Genomic DNA, 21,328 nt, shown 5'->3' with positions numbered 1-21,328 from the left:
GGAGTTAAACGGATCGCAGTTGATCCGTAATACGTACGGATGAGACCCAACCGTTCGGCACGCACGTGATTCGCAGATTAATTTGCCAATTTATACATACAAGCAATTTTAAACCACAAGAAGAAGAAACGAAAGAGAGCTCAATTCGTTACTCACGCACTGTTCTCGCACACAATCAAAGCGCGCACAAGCATAGAGACAGCGCGGAAATACCGAGTTGCGTATACATAAAATTAGCCTGTCAAAAACCCTTCATGGCATTGTCATTCTCTGTGCTTTAAATATTTTTTTTTTCTTGCTTATCCGAAAAGAAACAAAACACAATATAATGCGTTGAACCACTATATAATGCTATTATAATACTATATAATAACCTAATATATAGGCTATATATACCCCCCCTCCGGCCGGTCCGCGAGAATATTTTCCAAACGTAACCGGTCCGTGGTGTAAAAAAGGTTGGAGACCCCTGTCTTAAATGATCTCAAACTAGTGCTGCATCTATAAATTCTCTCTGCATCCCAGCTCATGATGCTAAGCAGATGTTTGTAAATTAGGGGAAAAATTACAGCCCTTCATTCTCACACTTCTGTCTAAATTTCAAGAAACTTTCAACCTGACTTGTGAGTAATGCAGAGGCTGACGTCACACTTCCCGCAGACAGCCATTTTCACCTACCTCACTGCTTGTTGGAGACTAATTGCCAAAAAAAAAAACCATAAGGCAAGGTGGAAAAACAACATGACAAAACACATGGCTGATACATCCTGAAAAATACATCACTGCCAGAGTGTTAAAACCCCAGTACGCCAAGCCGAAAATGCCTTTGATATTCACTGGGTATCAGAGTAACGCACAAACATATGAGAGCACATTATGCATCATTACATAAACAAGTAAATGAGAAGGGAGAGCAAGTGGCCAATCAGCTCTATATTGTCTCTGGGTCACATATATCACAGCTATGCTTTTATCAAGACAGCCTGGCTTCCCCAAATGTTCCTGCTGCAGGTCTTATTACTTCTGCTGCAGAAATGACAGTGCCTTATGGAGTGTGGTCTGCCTGTCTGTCTGTCTATCTATCTATCTATCCAATCTCACCCCTAATAAATGTAAGGGGCCAGAGTCTAAGATTCGACAGGGAAAATGGGACCGGTTCCTTTTTTTAATTACAACTCTTTCAGTGCAGGCTTTTGTGGCTGTGCAGCTTTCTGGATCCAAAAACTGAAATGCACAAACAAGGGCAGGGTCCAAAAATAACACTTGCCAATGGCTAAATGGGAGTAAACATTTCGTGAGTCAATAAAATGGAGCTATTAACTTTATTAGGAAATGCTACAATGCAAGAGTAAAGCTATAAAATATCACCTCAAATTTTCCCCTCCATATAGCATTGTGGGAAAAATTAAATAAATAAAATAAATGTCAGAATACATGGCTACTAATGAAAAAGATTATTTTTACAGTCAGATATGTAGTTATGGCATCTACCAGGAGGACTATACTATCCAAACTGATCTCTGTACCTCATTAGCTGGTCAGACAATTTGAAAAATGAATTTTCATTCCATTCTCCCTTCAAAGAGAGAGCTTTTAAACAGAAGGAAATCACACTGGGCAGGTTTCCATGCACTTGCATGGATATCAATGTGTGCAGAGCAGACTGGAGGCTGATCAGATAGCAAAACCTTCCTGTGCCAGTTTAAACAGAGCAGCAATGCACAGTCACAAAAAGAGAGGGAGAGCTAAAGACTGGTGAACAATTGCTAGTATCCTTTACATGAGCGACACTGACTGCATCCTCTCTGTCTGTTAAGCCACATCCTAATGAGATAAAGACATTCCATTAGTGTGGGTCGTGACATATCAATCACTAGACAGCAAACAGGTGCATTTGTTCCTCACCATCATATTTGCTGATGAAACTTCACAGCTTAAGAACACTATCCTTCAACACAGATTGCAGACTGTTTTACGCCACAATGAGAACATCTTGTGTAATAAAAGCGATGCAAAGTCATCAGGAGACAGCATGACTACTAATTTATATTGCTATTTTTAGAATATACAATAATTAGTTCTAAAGACTTTGTCAGAGGAAAGAAAAAACTCAAAGAGTGTAAGAGTGGGTGTTACAATTTGCTGTAAAAGTACCTTTCTCTATTGACAGCCATTCAGATGTGGCTTGCAAAAAAATCATAATAAACAAAGTTTATTAATGCTTTGGTACTATTTTCACAAGTAAGTGATTTTTCAACAATTGTTGTTTATAACTGACAACAAAAGTCTTTTAGATTTTACATCTATACATACTCTTCATTTCACGTAATTTAAGTAATGTCTTTATAATGCCCATTCAAGAGGCCCATTAGAGACACCAAAGAGGTGGGCATGTGCCCTGTCAAAGATAGAATCATGTGACCCATCAAAGCAGTGGGCATCAGAGGTAGGCAGCCAGAGAACAGGGAACTGCTGTTTCACATAAACTTTGAGACATCATTATACAGTATGCCATGTGATAAACAGTGGCCTTACCTTGGCAGTGGCTGTCAAATTAAATGCAACTCAGCAAATCTGAAAAGGTCGACTATACTGTAGTATAAATTCAGTTATAGTATATTGAACATGAACAACATTTTTTTCCGACGGCTAAATCTGTAGGCTATGTAGTATAACAATAACAGAAAATGTCATTACTGTATACATTAGAGCAGTAAGTACATGCTTCACAATTTTTACAGTATCATTCACAATGTTGACTCTTTTATACTGTCAGAATTTGCACAAAATCTCATGGAAAGTTCATTGTTATTTTGATAACACACTGGATAGATATTACAAGGATTATAAAAAAAAATTGTTTGGGAAAAAAAATTGCATGTTTTGAAAACATATAGGACAAAGCATTAATAAACCTGTTTATTAAGACTTTTTTGCAAGCAACACCTGAATGGCTGTCAGCAAAAAATGATCCTGTATGGATATGGACTGTATACAACCCTACAGAGACTGTTTTAAATGAATGGCTATGTTACAAATGTAATCAGTTTGTGAAGAGAGTACTAAAACGATTTAAAAATGCAGTTCAGACATTCAAATAAATTCCATCATATTTATCATCATATAGTGAACTTCAGGATCTGGATCGCTCACCAATCCAGTCAGCGGTTTTCCACCCACCTTATACAGTTGTAGTGTTTGAAAGTGCTGGCAGCCTTCTGGCATTCTAAACACAGCTGGATGGCGCCTGAATAGTCCTCTTCCTGTAAAATTAAACACTCCATTTTACCTGAATATCTGTCGACATTTTTACAGGGCTAAACTAGAACAACTAAGCTAACAGTTTAGTGAGTATGTTAGATTTCTATCATTACCCTCACGATGACAGAACAATCTCATATTACATATAAAATTTATATGTGACCCTGGACCACAAAACCAGTAATAAGGGTCAATTTTTCGAAATTGAGATTTATACATCATCTGAAAGCAGAATAAATAAGCTTTCCATTGATGTATGGTTTGTTAGGATAGGACAATATTTGGCTGAGATACAACTATTTGAAAATCTGGAATCTGAGGGTGCAAAAAAATCTAAATATTGAGAAAATCGCTTTTAAAGTTGTCCAAATTAAGTTCTTAGCAATGCATATTACCAATCAAAAATTAAGTTTTGATATATTTACGGAAGGAAATTTACAACATATCTTCATGGAACATGATCTTTACAAAATCGATAATTTTGACCCATACAATGTATTTTTGGCTATTCCTACAAATATACCCCAGCAACTTAAGACTGGTTTTGTGGTCCAGGATCACATATTTAGAAGACATAAACAGACTAAACACCACAATTAGTGAGTGTGAGAGACAATCTCAGTCCAAAGTATCTTCGTCCAGCTAATACATGTTCAGTTGTTTGCAAGTTCTCTTTTGGTTATCTTTTAAATATGAGGTGTATTTGTGTACTGCACATTTGGACAGATTTCTGTGCCAACTTACCTCCAGCATTTCACTCAGTCGAACATCAGTTCTTTGCTGCAAAAAAAAGCAAAGAGAAGAAGGACAGAGTGTCTGTGAAACTGTGCAGAAGGAAATTAACATGCACAGAGGACAGAAACTCTCTGTTTAGCCATTAACAATGTTGATGAAGTGATTACCAGAGGCTTTATGGTCCTCAAAGACTTCAACAATCCTGTCAACAGCTGTCGTCGTCTCTGATTGGCTAACAGCCCAAGACTGGCTTCAGTGAAGCCTTCTTTAGCAGAACGAAGCTGCCTGAAAGCAGAATTAAAGCATTTGTGCCTATTCTACTGCTCACCGAAACTTTAAGCAATAGTTGGCCTAAGAATGAAAACATTTACTCATTTCTGCGTGTTGTTCTAAACCTGTTTGACTTTTCCTTTCAAAGAATACAAAAGCAAAAGGACTGTTTTACATGTTCTTTTTCAAAGAATTACAATGTGTGGGGATTGAAGCATCAAAAGGACAAAAAAATTTGCATATTACCATAAGTAGTCCATACAACTTGTGTGCCATATTCTAATTCTTCTGAAGTCACAAGATAAGAGAAATAAGAGAAATGTAAGCGGTTATTCACAAAAAAACTCAACATTATCTCTGCAGTACATTATTCTCCCATAGCAAACTGTGGCAGCAGTAAACTCTTTCGTTCTTCATATTTCTGTCAATCAGAAATCAGTTATAACTGTCAATCAGAACTAATTGTATTATAGTATATCATACACATTATTACCTATAGTAAACATAACATTTTAGTATATTATATTACAACATAAAAATGTTAGTAATGAGTTCTAGAAGCATTAAATACATTTAGCATAAATATTGCATTGTCCTGCTGTGGGACACTTCCTTAAGATTTAATTTTGTTTTTAATTTTCTCTCAATTTCCATACACTGCGACCATGCATTTGTCATTCTTGAAAGTTCATGAGGGAAGTGAAGATGTTAAATTCATGAAGAAATTATAAATTTCATTCTTGTCTGAAGGATTTGTTCTGATTGATCTAGCTCACAAGTTCAACTCGCTGATAAAACTCAAATGACTGATGTAAATCTCTTGCATGTCTGTTTCTCACACAAAGCTAACATGCGACTTCAGAAGCCTTGGAGCATAGTGCACGAGTCGTTCGGACCATTTTTTTGATACTTTTATGCACTTTTGTTTTCTTGTTTCTTTGAAACATGAAAACTTCTGTCCACATTTAAGTCAATTTTCTCTTTTTTTGTCCCACTGAAGAAAACAAGTCAGTTTTGAACAACATATGGGTGAAAAATGATAACACAGCTTTCATTTATTAGCTGTACTATTCCTTTAAACCTGATTTTCAAAAGCTCTCTGACCTTCGAGCATTAGTGCAGATGACTGCAGCCAGCTGCAAGTTGGTCTGCAGAGATGTCACTCTCTCGAGCTCCTACAACACAACAATGATTTTCAAGTTTTATGACAGAGTTTATCCAAAACATTAGGCAAGCACTACTTTGGTATCCTTTGAAGTAGACAAGACAAATGAGACAATGGCTATGACCTTCCTTCCATATAGCAGGAAATTACCTCTCACAGATAACTGCGATTCTAACCTCTATGCTTAATGGGTTCAGACCAGAGATGTTCTCTTCTATTAGGCTATATTTTTCAGGCCCATTATGAACAATGAAGCTAGAGAGATGATAATGGTGACAAGATTTTTAGTATAGGAATGAGAAAAGCAGCACAATGAGAAAGAACATGCACCCTTAGCCCACACCGACATGAACTAACAGACAGTTGAAGTTCAGGGCTTTTTGCAATGTTTTTCTCATGCAAGGCCCCCCCTTCACAGCATTCTCGGTTTTAAAGAGTGCAGCTGTCACAGCCTGAGGTGAGCTCACACTGAGTGACCCAGTCATTCGACGCACATTAGGTCTGGCCAACAAAGCGCCAGTGTTCAGCACTGAAACATCATCTCAGTGTCATGTTAAAGATAATTATTTGGCCAAAGAATACGAGGTGGAAAAAAACTGATTCCACAGAGAAAGCAGCAGAAACAGAGGCTCCTTATGCAAAGCATCACAAGGAGAACCGTTCATTCATCAGAAGGCCATCAAATACCCCGGAAGAGTCCTGAAAGACTTCTGGGAGATGAACAGACCGTAATGAGCTTTAAGTTGGGTGCCTGGAGAACATCCTGCAGACTAAAGTACCATATAATAGATGACAGCACAAACAAGAATACAGTCTACTGTCTACTGACAAACACATGGAAGGTGTGAGGGTGTCTGAGAACTGAGGCTGATCGTTTAGCCAGGCATCTGCAGAATAAATCTGTGTGATTTATTCAGCGATATCTCTGTCTCTGTGAGATGGAGAGCTTTTGAAGTGCCCTTGGAGTTGCCCTCGCTAGAACAGGAAGCTGAACCCAGCCATAGCCCCGCTGAGTCATAGGGTGCTTAAGGGATCCAGTGGGCTTCGGAGCTCAAACAAGAGTGACTCGCTGCCTCCACATACACACTGCAGCCAAACATGGTTGTCACTGTCCTGTTCTGAGAACTAAATCCCATTCTGTACACAAAAATGCGTTTAGTCCAAACACATTCTACAATTAAATTCACTCACAAATAGAATTAAATATAACCAAGACCAGTAGCGTGTTTAGGCCCCATGCAATTTTTAGGGGGGCCCCCGCGGAACGCGATTTCTACCAAGGGGGCCCCCCAGGGACCGCTTGCTTAGAGCCCCCAAAACTCTAAACATGCCCCTGACCAAGACATATAACTGCCAATGTCAATCACTGCAATTCTGGAAGTAATTCATGCCCTGAAAACTTTCCCCACCAGCAGCATTTTTTGATCATTTTCACAAAAGTTTAATGGCACCCAGAATATTTTGTTTTATTAATATCTGACATGCAATATGTAAGGGAAAAAAAAAAAAATTTTATTCTAGCTTCATGCAATCTTATTTTATCAACACTTGAATGAGTGTAAGTTTCATTAAAAAAGCAACATTTTGAACAAAAAGCTGAGAAAATCAGATTCAGGATCAGATTCAGAACGATGATCAAAACACAGCTAGAATAGATCGCTTCCATCAACACATTCAGAGCTTGCACGGTCCTATACCACTTCCTGGATCGACATTTCATTCAGTAACATCAGGCAGTTTTGATTTATATGCCGTTAAATGCTTGATGATCGCGTTATTTTACATATGCATCTGCTTACATATGTAATCGCTTGTTTCTGCTGCTTCTTAGCTTTTGATCCAGACATTCAATACTCTTTCAGAAGATGTGTACCGTACACCAGTGAAAACACGGAAAGCCGGAAAATTCCTTCAGTGGGGAAGCGTTATCTTATTAATGATGGAAAATTCTGTCAATGGCAGGGAAGGAGTTAATAAGTATTTTGTTTTCCCAGAATTCCACAAGCAATTTCAACTTAATTTATCTTGTTTATTTTTATTTTGTTTATTTGTTTATTTTAATAGGAATCCAGGCAATTCCTGAGGATGAAAGATTTCCCATGCAGATTTCACAACGAGTTTAAGTTGCTCACACTAACTCACTGTATTGACCAACAGAAAGCTGCTTGGTTTGAAAGTCTTCAGCACGAGCTGTGCTTCATTCATCGCTTCACTATTAATAAACAATTGACCTTTTTGCTAATGAAAATTCACTAACGTGAACATACTTTTAGTCAGGGTAGCACCATGTTTTTGACAGGAATGAAAACGAGGCTGTGAGGGAAGTTCAGTGTGCTCTTCAACAACATGCCAATTGTTCAGCTGACTAAACATCTTCCCAAATAACCTTTCAGAAAACACAAACTTGACAAAAAAAGTTTTGAAAAGTGTGAGTTTTGAAAACTACATGTGATCTAGGACCTAGCACATGCCATTGTAAAGACTGTAAAGGGCTTTTCAAAAAAAAAGATAATCTTTATAATGATAACTGTAACTTTACATTTTTAATAACTGCTCTAATTTTATGAGAATAGAGAAGTCCACACCACAGCTATAACATCAACAAACAGAGGAACAATTTTGTTGGAATCACTTCCAGAATGTTTTTTTTCCAGGTGATAAATGATTAAAAAAAAAAAAACATTAAAAGCCAATCAGAATCCACCTGACTTTAAAGAGCTCAAACATTTAAAGTAAAACTTACAATAAACAGAATGTTGGTTTCTATGCTAATATAGCTATCATGGTGGTTATTTTATCATTCTTGGTGCCTCAGGTCTATCCTTCATAGCCTCATTTTCATCCACATAAAATTAAATAAGGCATCTATCCTTAGTTACGGCCTAGGTTTCATTTCAGTCAGGACAATGCCTTAGAAGGTAACATAAGCTGCCTATGTATGCTGTACACAGCAAAGTTCTGGAAAAGAGTCCAAGTGATGTGATATACCTACCTCTCATTGACTATCTGTGTGATAGGCACAAGAAAATGTATCACAAGATATCTAAAAGCATGGGCGGCCTATAAAACAGCCAAAAGCATGGCTGAAATGCCATCTTATTTCTGAAAGACCTGGGACAAATGCAGGCTGCTGAGGTGTAAAATGGCTTGTGGCAAAGCAGCAGACTTAAAAGCTCTTCAAATGGAGGAACACAAATAAGCATATTGTTTAAGACAGCAAGGGTTTAAAAATAACGCTTTTTATTCATATGTGCTTTGGTGACTCATTGACTCGTAGTTTTTGACTATGTATGACTGGGTTTTCAGAAGCATTCTCTTGTTAGGGCTACAAGGCTGGTCTAAAATTAGACATTCAAAACATCAACTTCAGCTAAAAAGAATTAGTTCAGTGATGTGAATGTATTTTATTCAACGTGCATTCTCAACGTTCAACTTCATTTATTTATATAGCACATTTAAATGCAACTTTGTTGCTCAAAGTGCTTCACAAGTTAAGGATAAAATAAAGTACACACACATAACTTACGCACAAGTAAACAAACATTTATAAAAGGTTGTATATTATAAAAACGTTGTATAAAAACATCTGAGAAGGCATGAAATATGTTATTGTCCTACTCAATGACTAATGCAAGAAGAATATCTAATGCTTTTTGAGTTGACTTACAATGACTCAAGGGCAATTTGCGGTGACATGACTGTAGCAGTAATCTCTAAATGTTTTCTGTTCCGCTGTCCATCACAAAGACTGAGATTGAGGTCAGAAGATGAATATCTTCATTCCATTTTTGGATGAAGACATGTGATGGGTCAAGCATGTAGTTTCTAAGCCACCTGCCTCACCAAATGGAACTGTCTACAGCAGGGGTGTCAAACATACGGCTCGCGGGCCGAATACGGCCCACTGAGACATCCAATACGGCCCGCGGGATGATTTGAAAAATAATATAAAATAAATATTTTTATTATTATTACTAAACAATATTGTGTTTGGTTTTATTCTTTTTTTATTTTATTTTATCGTTGATCATTTAATTGCGCTTCTATTGCGTTTCTGCCGGAACCTCGAACATGCATGCGCATTCTAAAGCGGCGCCTAATTCAAATTTCGAACACCTCGCTAACTGAAATTGTGTGGCAAGCACTGGCGATTTAAAAAATGTCCAAAAAAAGATAAATTGATCTGGAAGGGCGGATGTTTCAGGAGAAATGGAAAGAGAAGTATTTCTTCTGTGAGGTCAACGGCAGGCCGGTATGTTTAATCTGCTCACAAGCCGTGGCTGTGCAAAAAGAATACAACATTAAACGGCACTATGAAATACACGCAGAGAAATATGATCAATACACTGGACAGCACAGAACGGAAAAAGCTAATGATTTAGCATCAACTTTGAAAAAAAAGCAATGTTCACAAAAAGAGCAGGGACTGATGAAGCTGTAAAGGCCAGCTATTTGATTTCCAATGAAATCGCAGCGGCATCAAAGCCTTTTTCATAGGGAGAATTCATCAAAAAGTGTATGATAAAGGCAGCGGAGCTTGTGTGCCCTGAGAAAAAACAGGCTTTTGCCAGTATTAGCTTGTCAAGAAATACTGTGGCTGAAAGAATTGAGGACATTGCAAGAGACTTGAACCGTCAGCTGAAAGACAAAGTTAAGACATTCATTGCTTTCTCTATAGCACTCGATGAATGTAGCCTACTGATATTAACGACGTAGCTCAGCTGAAGGAAAGTTCTCATTTCTAGTGTATATTTAATGTTCATATCCAAAGCGAATGATTTTTCATTTGCATTATTTAACCATAAAGAAATTATTTTGTTTATTATTTTTTTCCTTATATAAGAAATACTACTGAGTTGTTAAATATGTTGAAGGCAGTTTTTTTAAATTGTGAAGTGTTTTTCTAGTTTGTAAATTATTGTTTATATTTAATGTAACTGTCTTTACACAAATAGATTATAGCAGTTTATAGCAAATAGCAGTTTTTCTTATGTTCTCATTACTAGAAAGTATCTGACAAATAATATTCATATTCAAAGTTTTTGATTGCCATTACTTAGACAACATTATATTTTTTCAAAAAGGAATAAGAGTGTTAATGAACAGTTTCCGAGGTCTTATTAAATGCAGTTTTACAGAATAGTGTCTTTCTATTTTTTATTTTTTTTTGCAAATTAATTTGTAATTTGGTGCACTGTGATAAAAAAAAGTTGATTCGGCCTGTTAATGGCGACATATCTTCTCATCTGGCCCTCACCCTAAAATGAGTTTGACACCCCTGGTCTACAGTATAACTGTATATCTCCCATTGTTTGGACAAACTAGCCAATTCATGATAAAGAGTTTATTAGTGATAGATCAATATATCAGCAAGTTTTATTATTTAACCATTATTCGGCAATAATATATATTTGGCAATTTTGATCTTATCAGCATCAATACTGACTTTATTAGTGATTAAATGAAGGGTTTGTATCAGTACCAAACTCTACCGATATTCAATAGGTAATAAACTGATTTCTTTCTTAGTAAAATGTCAGTAAATATTAGGGTTGGGTACCGAACTCGGTACTTTTAAGGGTACCGACCGAATTGCGTCGGTACTATAGAGTACTGGCCCCGAGTGGGTTCGTGATCTTGCTTTTATGGTGGACGTAACCGAGCACTTAAATGTGCTCAATACTAAGATGCAAGGCCGCAACAAAGTCGTAGCCTAACTGAATATTACGACTGCATTTGCGCATTTGAGATGAAACTAGATCTGTGGGCGAGCTACAGAGAGAGAAAGAGAGACCCTGTGACGTGAGGTCACCCCTGCAACTCGTTCAAACAACACACAGGGCAAGCCGAAATGTTCTGAAGTGTGGGTACATTTCTAGGACCATATGGTTTCTGCGAAAACGCGGACGGGATCGCTGAGTCCATTCATAAAAACGTAATTTACTCTATAGCGTGGAATGCCACGGAATTCGTCAATTTTGGACGAATAAATCAAAAGTAGCCACTGCCACTTAATTCGAATCGCGATATGAACTAGTGTCTGTGAATATTAAAATGCAAAAAGACAGTTTAAATATGAATCCTGCATGTTCCGCTTGCCTCTGTATGTATGAATGGCGGAAACGCGGTTTTGTTTACTACACAAATACTGAAGCACGAGTGACGCTCGCGGTGATTTTCGGCCTCTGCGTCTCACTATATGACGGCATGAACACAAAAACTTCATCTCCAGAGCTGCTGTGAGAGTCACTTCGCGAGAATTTTACCGTTTCATTTGAGAAAACTAGCATCATCATACTGTATACACACAGAAACTTCATGGCAACCTGTCAAAATAAAAGTACGGTTTAACATGTAAAAGAAATATATTACTCTTGTATTACTTTTGTAAAGTATAATGAAATCTAATCAAATAAAATAAAAATCTTCAAATATTCAATTTTCTATCAAATTTAAATAAAACAATTACATGATAAAAATAAATATTACAACCAGATTAATCACTTAAATGTAGAAAAAAATTATACAATTATTAGCCTATTAAAAAAATGTTTTAAAGGAATATTCACACAATTTTTCTTCCATGTATTAATTTCAACAGTATATTCAACAGAAACATATGTTGACTCAGTTTGTTTGCCAAAAAATAAAAGGGTTTAATTTTCATTTGATTTAAAATAAATGTTTAATGCCTTCACTTGATTTCAGAAAAATTAAAACAAGAATTTCTGGGGAAAAGAAAGAAAGAAAGAAAGAAAAAGTTTGTAGGGCCCTATTGTTCAAAATATTGAAATTGAGACTTTTGGACTATTTTTTTCACTGAAATAAATGTTTTTGTAATTACACAGAGTAAAGTACCGAAAAAAAGGTACTGTTATTTACCGGCACCGAAATTCAGGTACCGGTACCGTACCGGTTAAAATGTGAACGGTACCCAACCCTAGTAAATATGCCACAAATAAGTATAATAAAATAATCTAATTCAGCTATTTTTTAATCATTACTTTATCATTACCAAAAAATACACACTTCATATTTGAATATATTTCAGACAATGAATCATCTTTATCGTGTGAGACAACAACAAAACGTATTTTCTTACCTTTATCCATTCAAATAAACTACCGTTTAAAAGTGGTCAACAAGATTTTTTTTTATTAATACTTTTATTCAGCAAGGATAAATGCAGAATATTAGAATGATTTCTGAAAGATCATGTGACATTGAAGACTGGAGCAATGGCTGCTGAAAATTCAGCTTGCCATCACAGGAAAAAAATTATAATCTTATATAATATTAATAAATAATATATAAAAATTTTAAATTGTAATAATATTTCAGAATATTGGTTTATTGGTTATTGATCAAAAAATGCAGCCTTGGTGAGCATAAGAGATTTTTTCAGAAAAATCTTACCGACCCCGGGTGTTCCATAGCTGTGATGCATTACTATTAGTGCTGTCAAATCGATTAATCGCAATTAATTGATTCCAAAATAAAAGTGTGTGTTTACATAATATAAAGAGTGTACATATAGAGTGTGTACTGTGTATATTTATAAATACACACACATACATTTATTTAAGAAATATTTACATGTATACATGTAAATATAAATATATATTATACTAAAATATAAATATATATTAAATATATTTCTTAAACATATACATGAATGTGTGTGTATTTATATATACATATAAATATACATATTACACACTCATATATTATGTAAACACAAACTTTTTTTTGGGATGCGATTAATCACGATTAATCGATTTGACAGCACTAACTTCTATCTCTACCATCCTAGCCTTCAATACACACACGTCATGCACAAAGTGAGTTGGACAGCTTTCTTTAGGAACAGCACATCAGAACAACTTCACCTGCTGAGCTATTATCCAGTATGACTTATACAGCTAAACTCCAAATGGACAGATAAGAAAACATATCTGTGGTTTCAAAAGCAATGCTTGAGATGAAACCTAATCAGATTGTGACTGAGATGGGCTGTAGAATTTGACATCACATTTGACAACAGTTGTGATTTTATCAACAGCATAGTCTTTTTTTCACAAACTTATAGTAAGTGAAATATCCTTCCTGGTAAAGTATGGCTTAATACATGGAAAAGAACATATTTCCTTAAGGCTATTATTGTCCAATACAATTCTGAACAGCAATTTGAACTCAATTTGGCTCTCTTATGTTAAAATTAAACAAGACAGTGGCCACGTTCACACAGCAGCAGAATACGGTTGTCAGTCCTGTATTTGAGTCCTTAATACGGTTACGTTCACACACAGTTTGGTTATTTACGGGTGTGACAACCGCATTCTGTAACCAAACTCACACCTGTAAATTTTCAGGACTCACAACCGCATTCTCGGAACACACGCGCTGTGTGAACGGAACCAGACTGGACAACTAGTTGTCTGTCACGTCATACAGTGCGAGAGAGAGCCGCTCTGTGCACAAACGCACGTTTACCGTGTGTTACGTGTTTTCAGTAGCTTACAGTGATGGAGAAATGAGCGGCGTGTCATCTGAACGTTTTAGATCCGTTTTAGTTTTCCACCGTAGCCACTCCCGTCAGTTTTGTGTTCTGCTCGCGATTCAAATGGTCCGCTCTCCACCAAAATTTAAAAGCTGCTGTTGGTTAATAAAGACCAATTTGACAAAAGAACTCGCGGCTCGATTGGACTCTTGTCGTGTCAGAAAGTGATACGACTTTCAGTTTTATACACGTCGCTATGGTTACTAGTAAGGAATACGGGCTTGACTCCCGTTGCACGTTCATACAGAAAGTATTCTAAACACAACTGTAAGCTGCTGTGTGAACGTGACATTTCGAGACTCACACCTGTAAAGAAAACGCGGTTGTTAATCCCAAAAATTGACAGTGTGAACGTAGCCACTATCAAGACAAAAACTGACTATTGCATCCATCAATGAACATGATGCATCATTCAATCAATCAGGCTTCATCAAGAGGGGGGGAATCTAGCACCGCAAACAATTCCATCTACACATCGCGTGTGAGGTGAAAATCCGGGCACAGGATCAAAGCCAAGCATTTCAGGCTGTGAATACCTTTAAGAGAAATTTCAAAGTGATCCAAAGTGATCTACTTTCAAAGGGATTCACAGTTATTTTTAAGGATGTGAGAGAAATAAGACCAGAGGCAAGAGGACACAGAGCATTGGCTCAGTCTTCTACTTCCACTTTGCTCCCAAATTGCATGGAAATATTCATTTAGAGATAAAAATTACAGTATCTTCAGCCTCATCTGCAAAACACACTGCACAAATCTTATTTTAACAAATACATATTTAGAGAGTTTAACGGTTTAATCACTAAGGTAACTAGGATGCGGTTACAGTTGTCATCAAACAGATGTGAAGGTTATGATGAGGCAGTTACAGTGGAATTGAATGGGGACCATTTTTGGAGGATTTAACAGCAGAAATATGAAATTAATAATTTTATAAAAGCACTTACATTAATTCTTCTGTTAAAACTTGCGTATTATTTGAGCTGTAAAGCAGTTTAAATAATACATTTTCAGTCGTTTTATCAGGGTTTCTGCAGGTCAGGTAAATTTAAGACTTAAGACCTTTTTAAAACCAAGCAAAGAAAATTTAAGGAATAAATGAAAGGTAACAATACATCAATATGTTCTATGTAAATGGCTAGGGAGCAGACATTGAGCTGTATTTACAACACTTTAAAGTTTAAAAATACAACTTAAAACAGTTCTTTTCATTACTTTTTAGTTCATCTTTTCCCAAAAATTGCTTTAAAGTTTAAATAGCTCTGCTCACAATCCATAGAGTAAGGAGGATCAAAGATCAAAATGGCCTTAACTCAAAAGGAAAAAATGTGTGTATACTCCACTGACAGATATTTGTTCTTGTTTTAAACAAACTCACTTAATTTTGTTCAAATTCTCAGAAAACAAGACTTCATAAGTTTATTTTGCATCTTCATTTAACAATGTTTACATTTTTGTACTGGAAAACAAGACAGAAATTATGAGGAAGATATACATTTTTTGCAGTGCATGCAACATTTAATGCCATGACTTTATGAATATAAGACTTTCTGCTCTGATTTAGGATCTTTTAAGGCTTTAATTTGTGGGAGGGCAAAAACATATCATAAATACTGTGAATCTCATATTGTTTCCCTGACCTTGATGAAAAAGGAACAAGCTGGCAGTCATATGTTGACTGAATTTATCCTGCAGACCCAATTTTCCCAGATGTGACAGACTGCTTACCTTCACATATGAAGGCTGTTTCTCCAAAATGAGGTCTGCCACTCTTTTAGATACCTGTAAGATGAGAACACAAGCTAAAGGTTAACATCTGTTCAACCTGTCCAAGCTTTACAAGACTACATAATCTCTTTGTGCATTTAACACCTCTTTTTAATCATTTGCGGCATTAGCTGAGGCTTTAAAAGTAGTAAAAAAACAACAACAACATAACATTTGAGACCTTTAATTGAATTGAAGTCTATTTTAGGCTTTTCATGTCTTCCACACCTGCAACAATGACTCTGTAACAATATAATAAATGTTTTCTTGGGGCACTCAAACATTCAGCGGGTAATAATGGCTCCACGGAAGGTCAAGCCATAAATATAAGGCATACTGTGGCACGCTTCGATCGATATGTGCGTCACATGGTGGGGCTGTCAGGAACGAGAGGGAGGGACGGCTGTGAAGTGTTGGAGTGTCGGTGAGATCTGAACAGATGGCAGACTCAGCTGAGCAGCAGCGTATGTTAGCAGATCTCAATGTGCAAAAGCTGAGACCGACTGGCAGGAGAGATCTGGGTAGTGTGTGTGTGTGATAAAGACAACTGAAAGAAACATTTTCAAGAGCACCTCAACTTGCTCTTACATATGCATCAGCTCTTGGCTCTTAAAGGAATAGTTCCCCAAAAATGACAATTCTGTCATCATTTACTCACCCTCATGTTCTAAACCTGCATGATATTCATAAAAGAAAATATTCTGAAGGAGGAGCCTGAACGATGAACATAAATGAGGTCCAAAACTGACTTTTATTGCAAAAAAAAAAAAACATTTTTGAAAATATCTTTTGTGTTTCCACAGAAGAAAGAATCAGATCAGGGTTATTATTGTTCACTAAAATACACAAACCATTAAAAAATTGTTACTTGAAATAAAGTAAATGTTAACTAAAATAAAATCTATAATAAAAGGAGTCCTATAATGCTTTTTCACTTTAGTTCAACCCATAACACTTTAGTTTAGTTAGTGTGTAATGTTGCTTTTCAAGCATAAAACATCTGAAAGCTTACAAAGTTCAAAGTTTACTCAAAAAAGGAGATATTCTCTTTAACAGAAAACACTGTTCATGACCTATGACAAACGGCTTGTTCGGGCTATACAGTGCACTTCTTCCAGATATTGTGAAGTCACAATGTCACTCATTTCAATAATTACCACCCAAGGAATACGCAAAAAAAGGGGACGAGGCCTGGATGAGCTGCGCTATAGAGACCATACACTATTAAAAACACACACACACACACACACACACTCTGAAACATCCTGTAAAATCTGTGCTTGCAAAAAGGTTCTGCACAATCCTCTTGTTTGTGAACATTCTCAGAGTCTGAATCGGGCTCAAATTGGTATGGCAAAATTGTAGCCATAGTTAATATTTACAGCTGAGCAGATGAAACTAACGGTGATGATAAGGGGCGTGTCATTTCCGGAACATGTTCTATATGGGGCCAGCTAACCAATCAGGGCACATTTCGTATTTCGTAAGGAGGGGTTTCATCAAAACAGGAGCTAAAACAGGTCTTTGAGAGACTGGGAAGAGAGGTGCTGCAATAATAAAAAATATTTGAAAAATAATGCATTTTTGGAACAATCAAGAATGAGAATTCTAGTACACTTCAAAAACTAAATCAAGACTTCGTAAAAAGACAAATATATATTAAAAACTAATATACCAAATTACCAAATATACAAATAAATGACTAAAACTTTTACTAAAATTAAAATGAAAGTAGAAAATATAAAGAGAAAATCGAACTCAAACTGTTAATAAAAAAAATATAATAGTATCAATTATACTAAAATAACACTGATACATGTTTAAGAGTGTGAGTAAATGACAGAATTGTCATTCTTAGGTGAACGATCCATTTAAGCCCCATTTTTCTAACCCATTATTAAAATCACAAGCTGTAAAAATCGAAAGATACAATGTTATTAACACCAAGCAAACCTGCAATTTACCTATGGAATGAGTAAAGGCATTTTGACATTCTGCTAAGATGACCAAAGAAGACCTCATGATTTTCACATCCGCGATTTTCACAAAGCTCACTGCTCCACCTATTGGTCATTCATTTTTGTAAAAGAACCCACAGGACGGATCGATGCCAGAATGAGAAAACAAGCTGTGAGGAGCCTTCCGGTGTGCTATTTCCAAAAACTAAAAGACAGAGACTTTAAAAACAGGTGGCCAACACACTCTGTCTGACTTCGATAGGCCGAACAAGATGGCAACCAGGCAAAGCTGTCTGTCAGCGAGGCACAAGACTCTCTGTATGCCTTCTCGCAGCCAACTGTGAGTGATTCCTGCATGGGTAATAACTCTAATTAGAAATCTATTAACCAGTGCTTGCACCAGAGCAGTAAACAGCCTGTAATTTTCTCTACCGCTGGTTCTACAAATCCATATTACAGCAGGCAAGACCTGCGTTCAAATTCAGACTAACTTACAATTCCACCTTATTTTTCAATTACGACAATTTTTCTTAAGGACACAAACAAATATTACTTAATTAATCAAATTCATCATTAATATTGTTCATTTTAGCTAATGACTACAAGCAAAGACTTCTCCCTATTCATCTAATCAGCTAAAACAGCATTACATTTAATTAGGACTGGAAAGAAAAACTCCATTAGACAGTACAGTGAATACAAAGGCTAGCAGTAAACAAGACCCTGTTGGGCCCTGGTCAATAGGGTTTCATTCATATTACAAGTGAATCGATTGACATTCATTGCCAGGCAGATACAACAAACAACAAAAAGCTCATTTAAAAGCATGCATTTAAGAATTAATCACTTGAATGCTTATGTTACTTATTGAGTTGTTAAAGGTGAAATGGGGGTAATTTGTGCAATGTTAAAAAACTAATTCCTGTTCATAAGTTGTTCATTGATTAAATTCCAGAAGTGTAAAAGTGTAAAAACTGTCACTTTCAAATATTTCTCACACAACTTCATCCTTGCAGCAACCAGAAGAAAAAAAAAAACATTTACAGCTTGGTTTAGTATGATTTTTTTTTTTATGTTTTTGAAAGAAGTCTCTTTTTCTGCATTTATTTGATCAAAAATAGTCAAAACAGTAATATTGTGAAATATTAAAATTTCTTATTATTAATATTGAAAACAGTTGTGCTGCTTAATATTCTTGTGTGATTTTCAAAATTCTTTGATGAACAGAACATTCAAGAGAACAGCATTTATTTAAAAAGTCTTTTGTAACATTATAATTTTGATCAATTTAATGTATACTTGCTGAATAAAAGTATACATTTCTTAGTACACACACTGCCAACACACATTTCAGTTCAAACAACTTGTAAAAGTGCATGTAGCATCCTATGACCCCTTTAAATTAAAAAGTATTCTGCACACCAAGGCTGCATTTATTTGATCAAAAATAGTCAAAACAGTAATATTGTGAAATATTAAAATTTCTTATTATTAATATTGAAAACAGTTGTGCTGCTTAATATTCTTGTGTGATTTTCAAAATTCTTTGATGAACAGAACATTCAAGAGAACAGCATTTATTTAAAAAGTCTTTTGTAACATTATAATTTTGATCAATTTAATGTATACTTGCTGAATAAAAGTATACATTTCTTAAAAAATTATACTGACCACAAACAATACCTGAACGATATTGTAAATCAATGGATTTTCATATATCCATAATATTTATGAACCATGTTCATATAAAACAGTACTTAAAAGTTAGCCAGCCCAATTCAGCAACAAACCCTTAGTGGGAAATAACTGCTGAGAATGTTGTCAGCACAGAAAACTTCATCCTGCCCTCCAAAAAAAGATAAAGAACGGGCTTATTCTGAAACACACTTGCACCGCAGACAAGCAATTAGCTCAGTGATGAGTTCCTGCCAAAGAAGTGTCAGAGCTGCATGTTTGCAGAAGAATAGGCTGACACCTCCAATAGACCAGATGGATTTCTCTCCCACTGACCCATCGAATCCACAATAACCTTCATCTGCCAATGACACATTCAGAGACTGTGCATATGGGCATTCCAGAGAGAGCCATCTCCAAAATCATTTCAGATGGGCTGAGAGAGAAAACGCATCATTACTGTCAATAAGGCCACGTACTCTTGAATGACACTGGAGGAGCTTGCATAAATCATGAATAAAATACCACACCATGTGAGCGTGCTTAGTGAGAATTAATGGCATTCAGCAGGAAGTTCGCCTCACATAGCTCCTCCTGTGATGCCTGCAGATGTCTGTCATGACCCGGGATCAGCGTTCGGGTACAGGGCCGCTGCGCTGCCAGCAAACGGTCAACCCATGGCAGGTCACAACAGATAGCGTCAGACTGATTCATTGGGTACCCCCAAGGACCGTATCTTTCACCCTAAAGCCGATAAGACAGCTGTGCGTAAGCAAGCATCTTAAGCATGAAACAACAAAGACAGAGAATGACATTCCTCTTTCCATTTTTTTTCTAAGGCTGCAGCCAGCAGAACTGTGAATCACCCCGGATCAAGACGGAATGTACTCACGCGTTCACAAGCACGCTACACCATGCATTGGGAAGTGGTAAAAACACATAACAAATAAAACTGTGACGTTTGCAGCAGGATGAGATAAAAGCTCGGAAATGAGTCAAAATGAGTTAAAAAAAAAAAAAAACTTAAAAAGAAATATGACATTTGAATATTGTTGCACTTTTTTATTTTTATTTAAATTTGCCAAGTGCCTGAAAAATCTCTAAACACTTTCATCTAGCATAACATTTTTAAGAAATGTAAATGTATTTATTTATTTTTCAATTTTTTTCTAAAAGGGTAAGTGCTTGGTCTAACGTGCAAAAAAAAAAAAAAAACATAAATAAATAATAAAATGAGAACTTTGACAGTATAAAATATTTTTGAAAGTTTTTCCAAAGCTCAGTGGGAAAAAAGGCTGTTCAGACATGCACATGGCAAGTTGGCAAGTATGTTCTTAATTTATATTTCATTTCATTATTTTTTCATTGTTTAAATTCCTGTTAGAGGGTTCCATAAAAAAAAGTGTTATGTATTGATTTTAGTCTTATTAATGAGTTTTGAGATAAATAAAATTCGTTTTGAAAGAGTATGTATCATATAAAATAACAATATAAAAAAGTTAAAGATACAGTTGTGCTTCTTCATTAGTAACAATGTCAGAATATATACTAACGATTAGCTTTTATGAGAGGAAACTAAACTGAACTGAATTCAAATCATCGTATCAAGTCACAAAGTCAAGTATTTTATCAATCCATGACCCATAGACAAAACCAGGGGCATAGATTACGCGGGGGACGTGGAGGACGTGAAACTATTCTGCCTTATTATGTGATAAAAAAGTGTTTGTAGTATATAAACAAATCATTATTATTGGTTATTGTCCAGCAGTTATCTGATTTCTAAGCCAATTAAAAGCTAGAAATGAGAGAAAAATTAAAGTTGACTATACACTACCAGTCAAAAGTTTTTGAACCGTAAGATTTTTTATGTTTTTTAAAGAAGTCTCTTCTGTTCACCAAGCCTGCATTTATTTGATCCAAAGTACAGCAAAACAGTAA

General features: G+C 35.9%; 1 protein-coding gene across 1 annotated transcript in view; it reads right to left on the bottom strand.

Annotated features, from left to right (window-relative positions):
- Positions 1-21,328, bottom strand: part of LOC107667773 (syndetin-like) — a 142,524-nt gene that overhangs the window by 109,806 nt on the left and 11,390 nt on the right. Inside the window, exons 5-9 of the mRNA XM_016459498.1 lie at positions 15,717-15,770; positions 5,371-5,441; positions 4,164-4,281; positions 4,006-4,041; positions 3,181-3,263 (exon numbers count right to left, since the gene is read on the bottom strand). Coding sequence (XP_016314984.1) covers positions 3,181-3,263; positions 4,006-4,041; positions 4,164-4,281; positions 5,371-5,441; positions 15,717-15,770 — 362 coding nt within the window. The remainder of the gene's footprint in view (positions 1-3,180; positions 3,264-4,005; positions 4,042-4,163; positions 4,282-5,370; positions 5,442-15,716; positions 15,771-21,328) is intronic.

The sequence above is a fragment of the Sinocyclocheilus anshuiensis genome, unplaced genomic scaffold (assembly GCF_001515605.1).
Source record: "Sinocyclocheilus anshuiensis isolate Anshui unplaced genomic scaffold, SAMN03320099.WGS_v1.1 scaffold2109, whole genome shotgun sequence".
Taxonomy (NCBI): domain Eukaryota; kingdom Metazoa; phylum Chordata; class Actinopteri; order Cypriniformes; family Cyprinidae; genus Sinocyclocheilus; species Sinocyclocheilus anshuiensis.
This window is presented reverse-complemented; position numbering and strand designations above follow the sequence as displayed.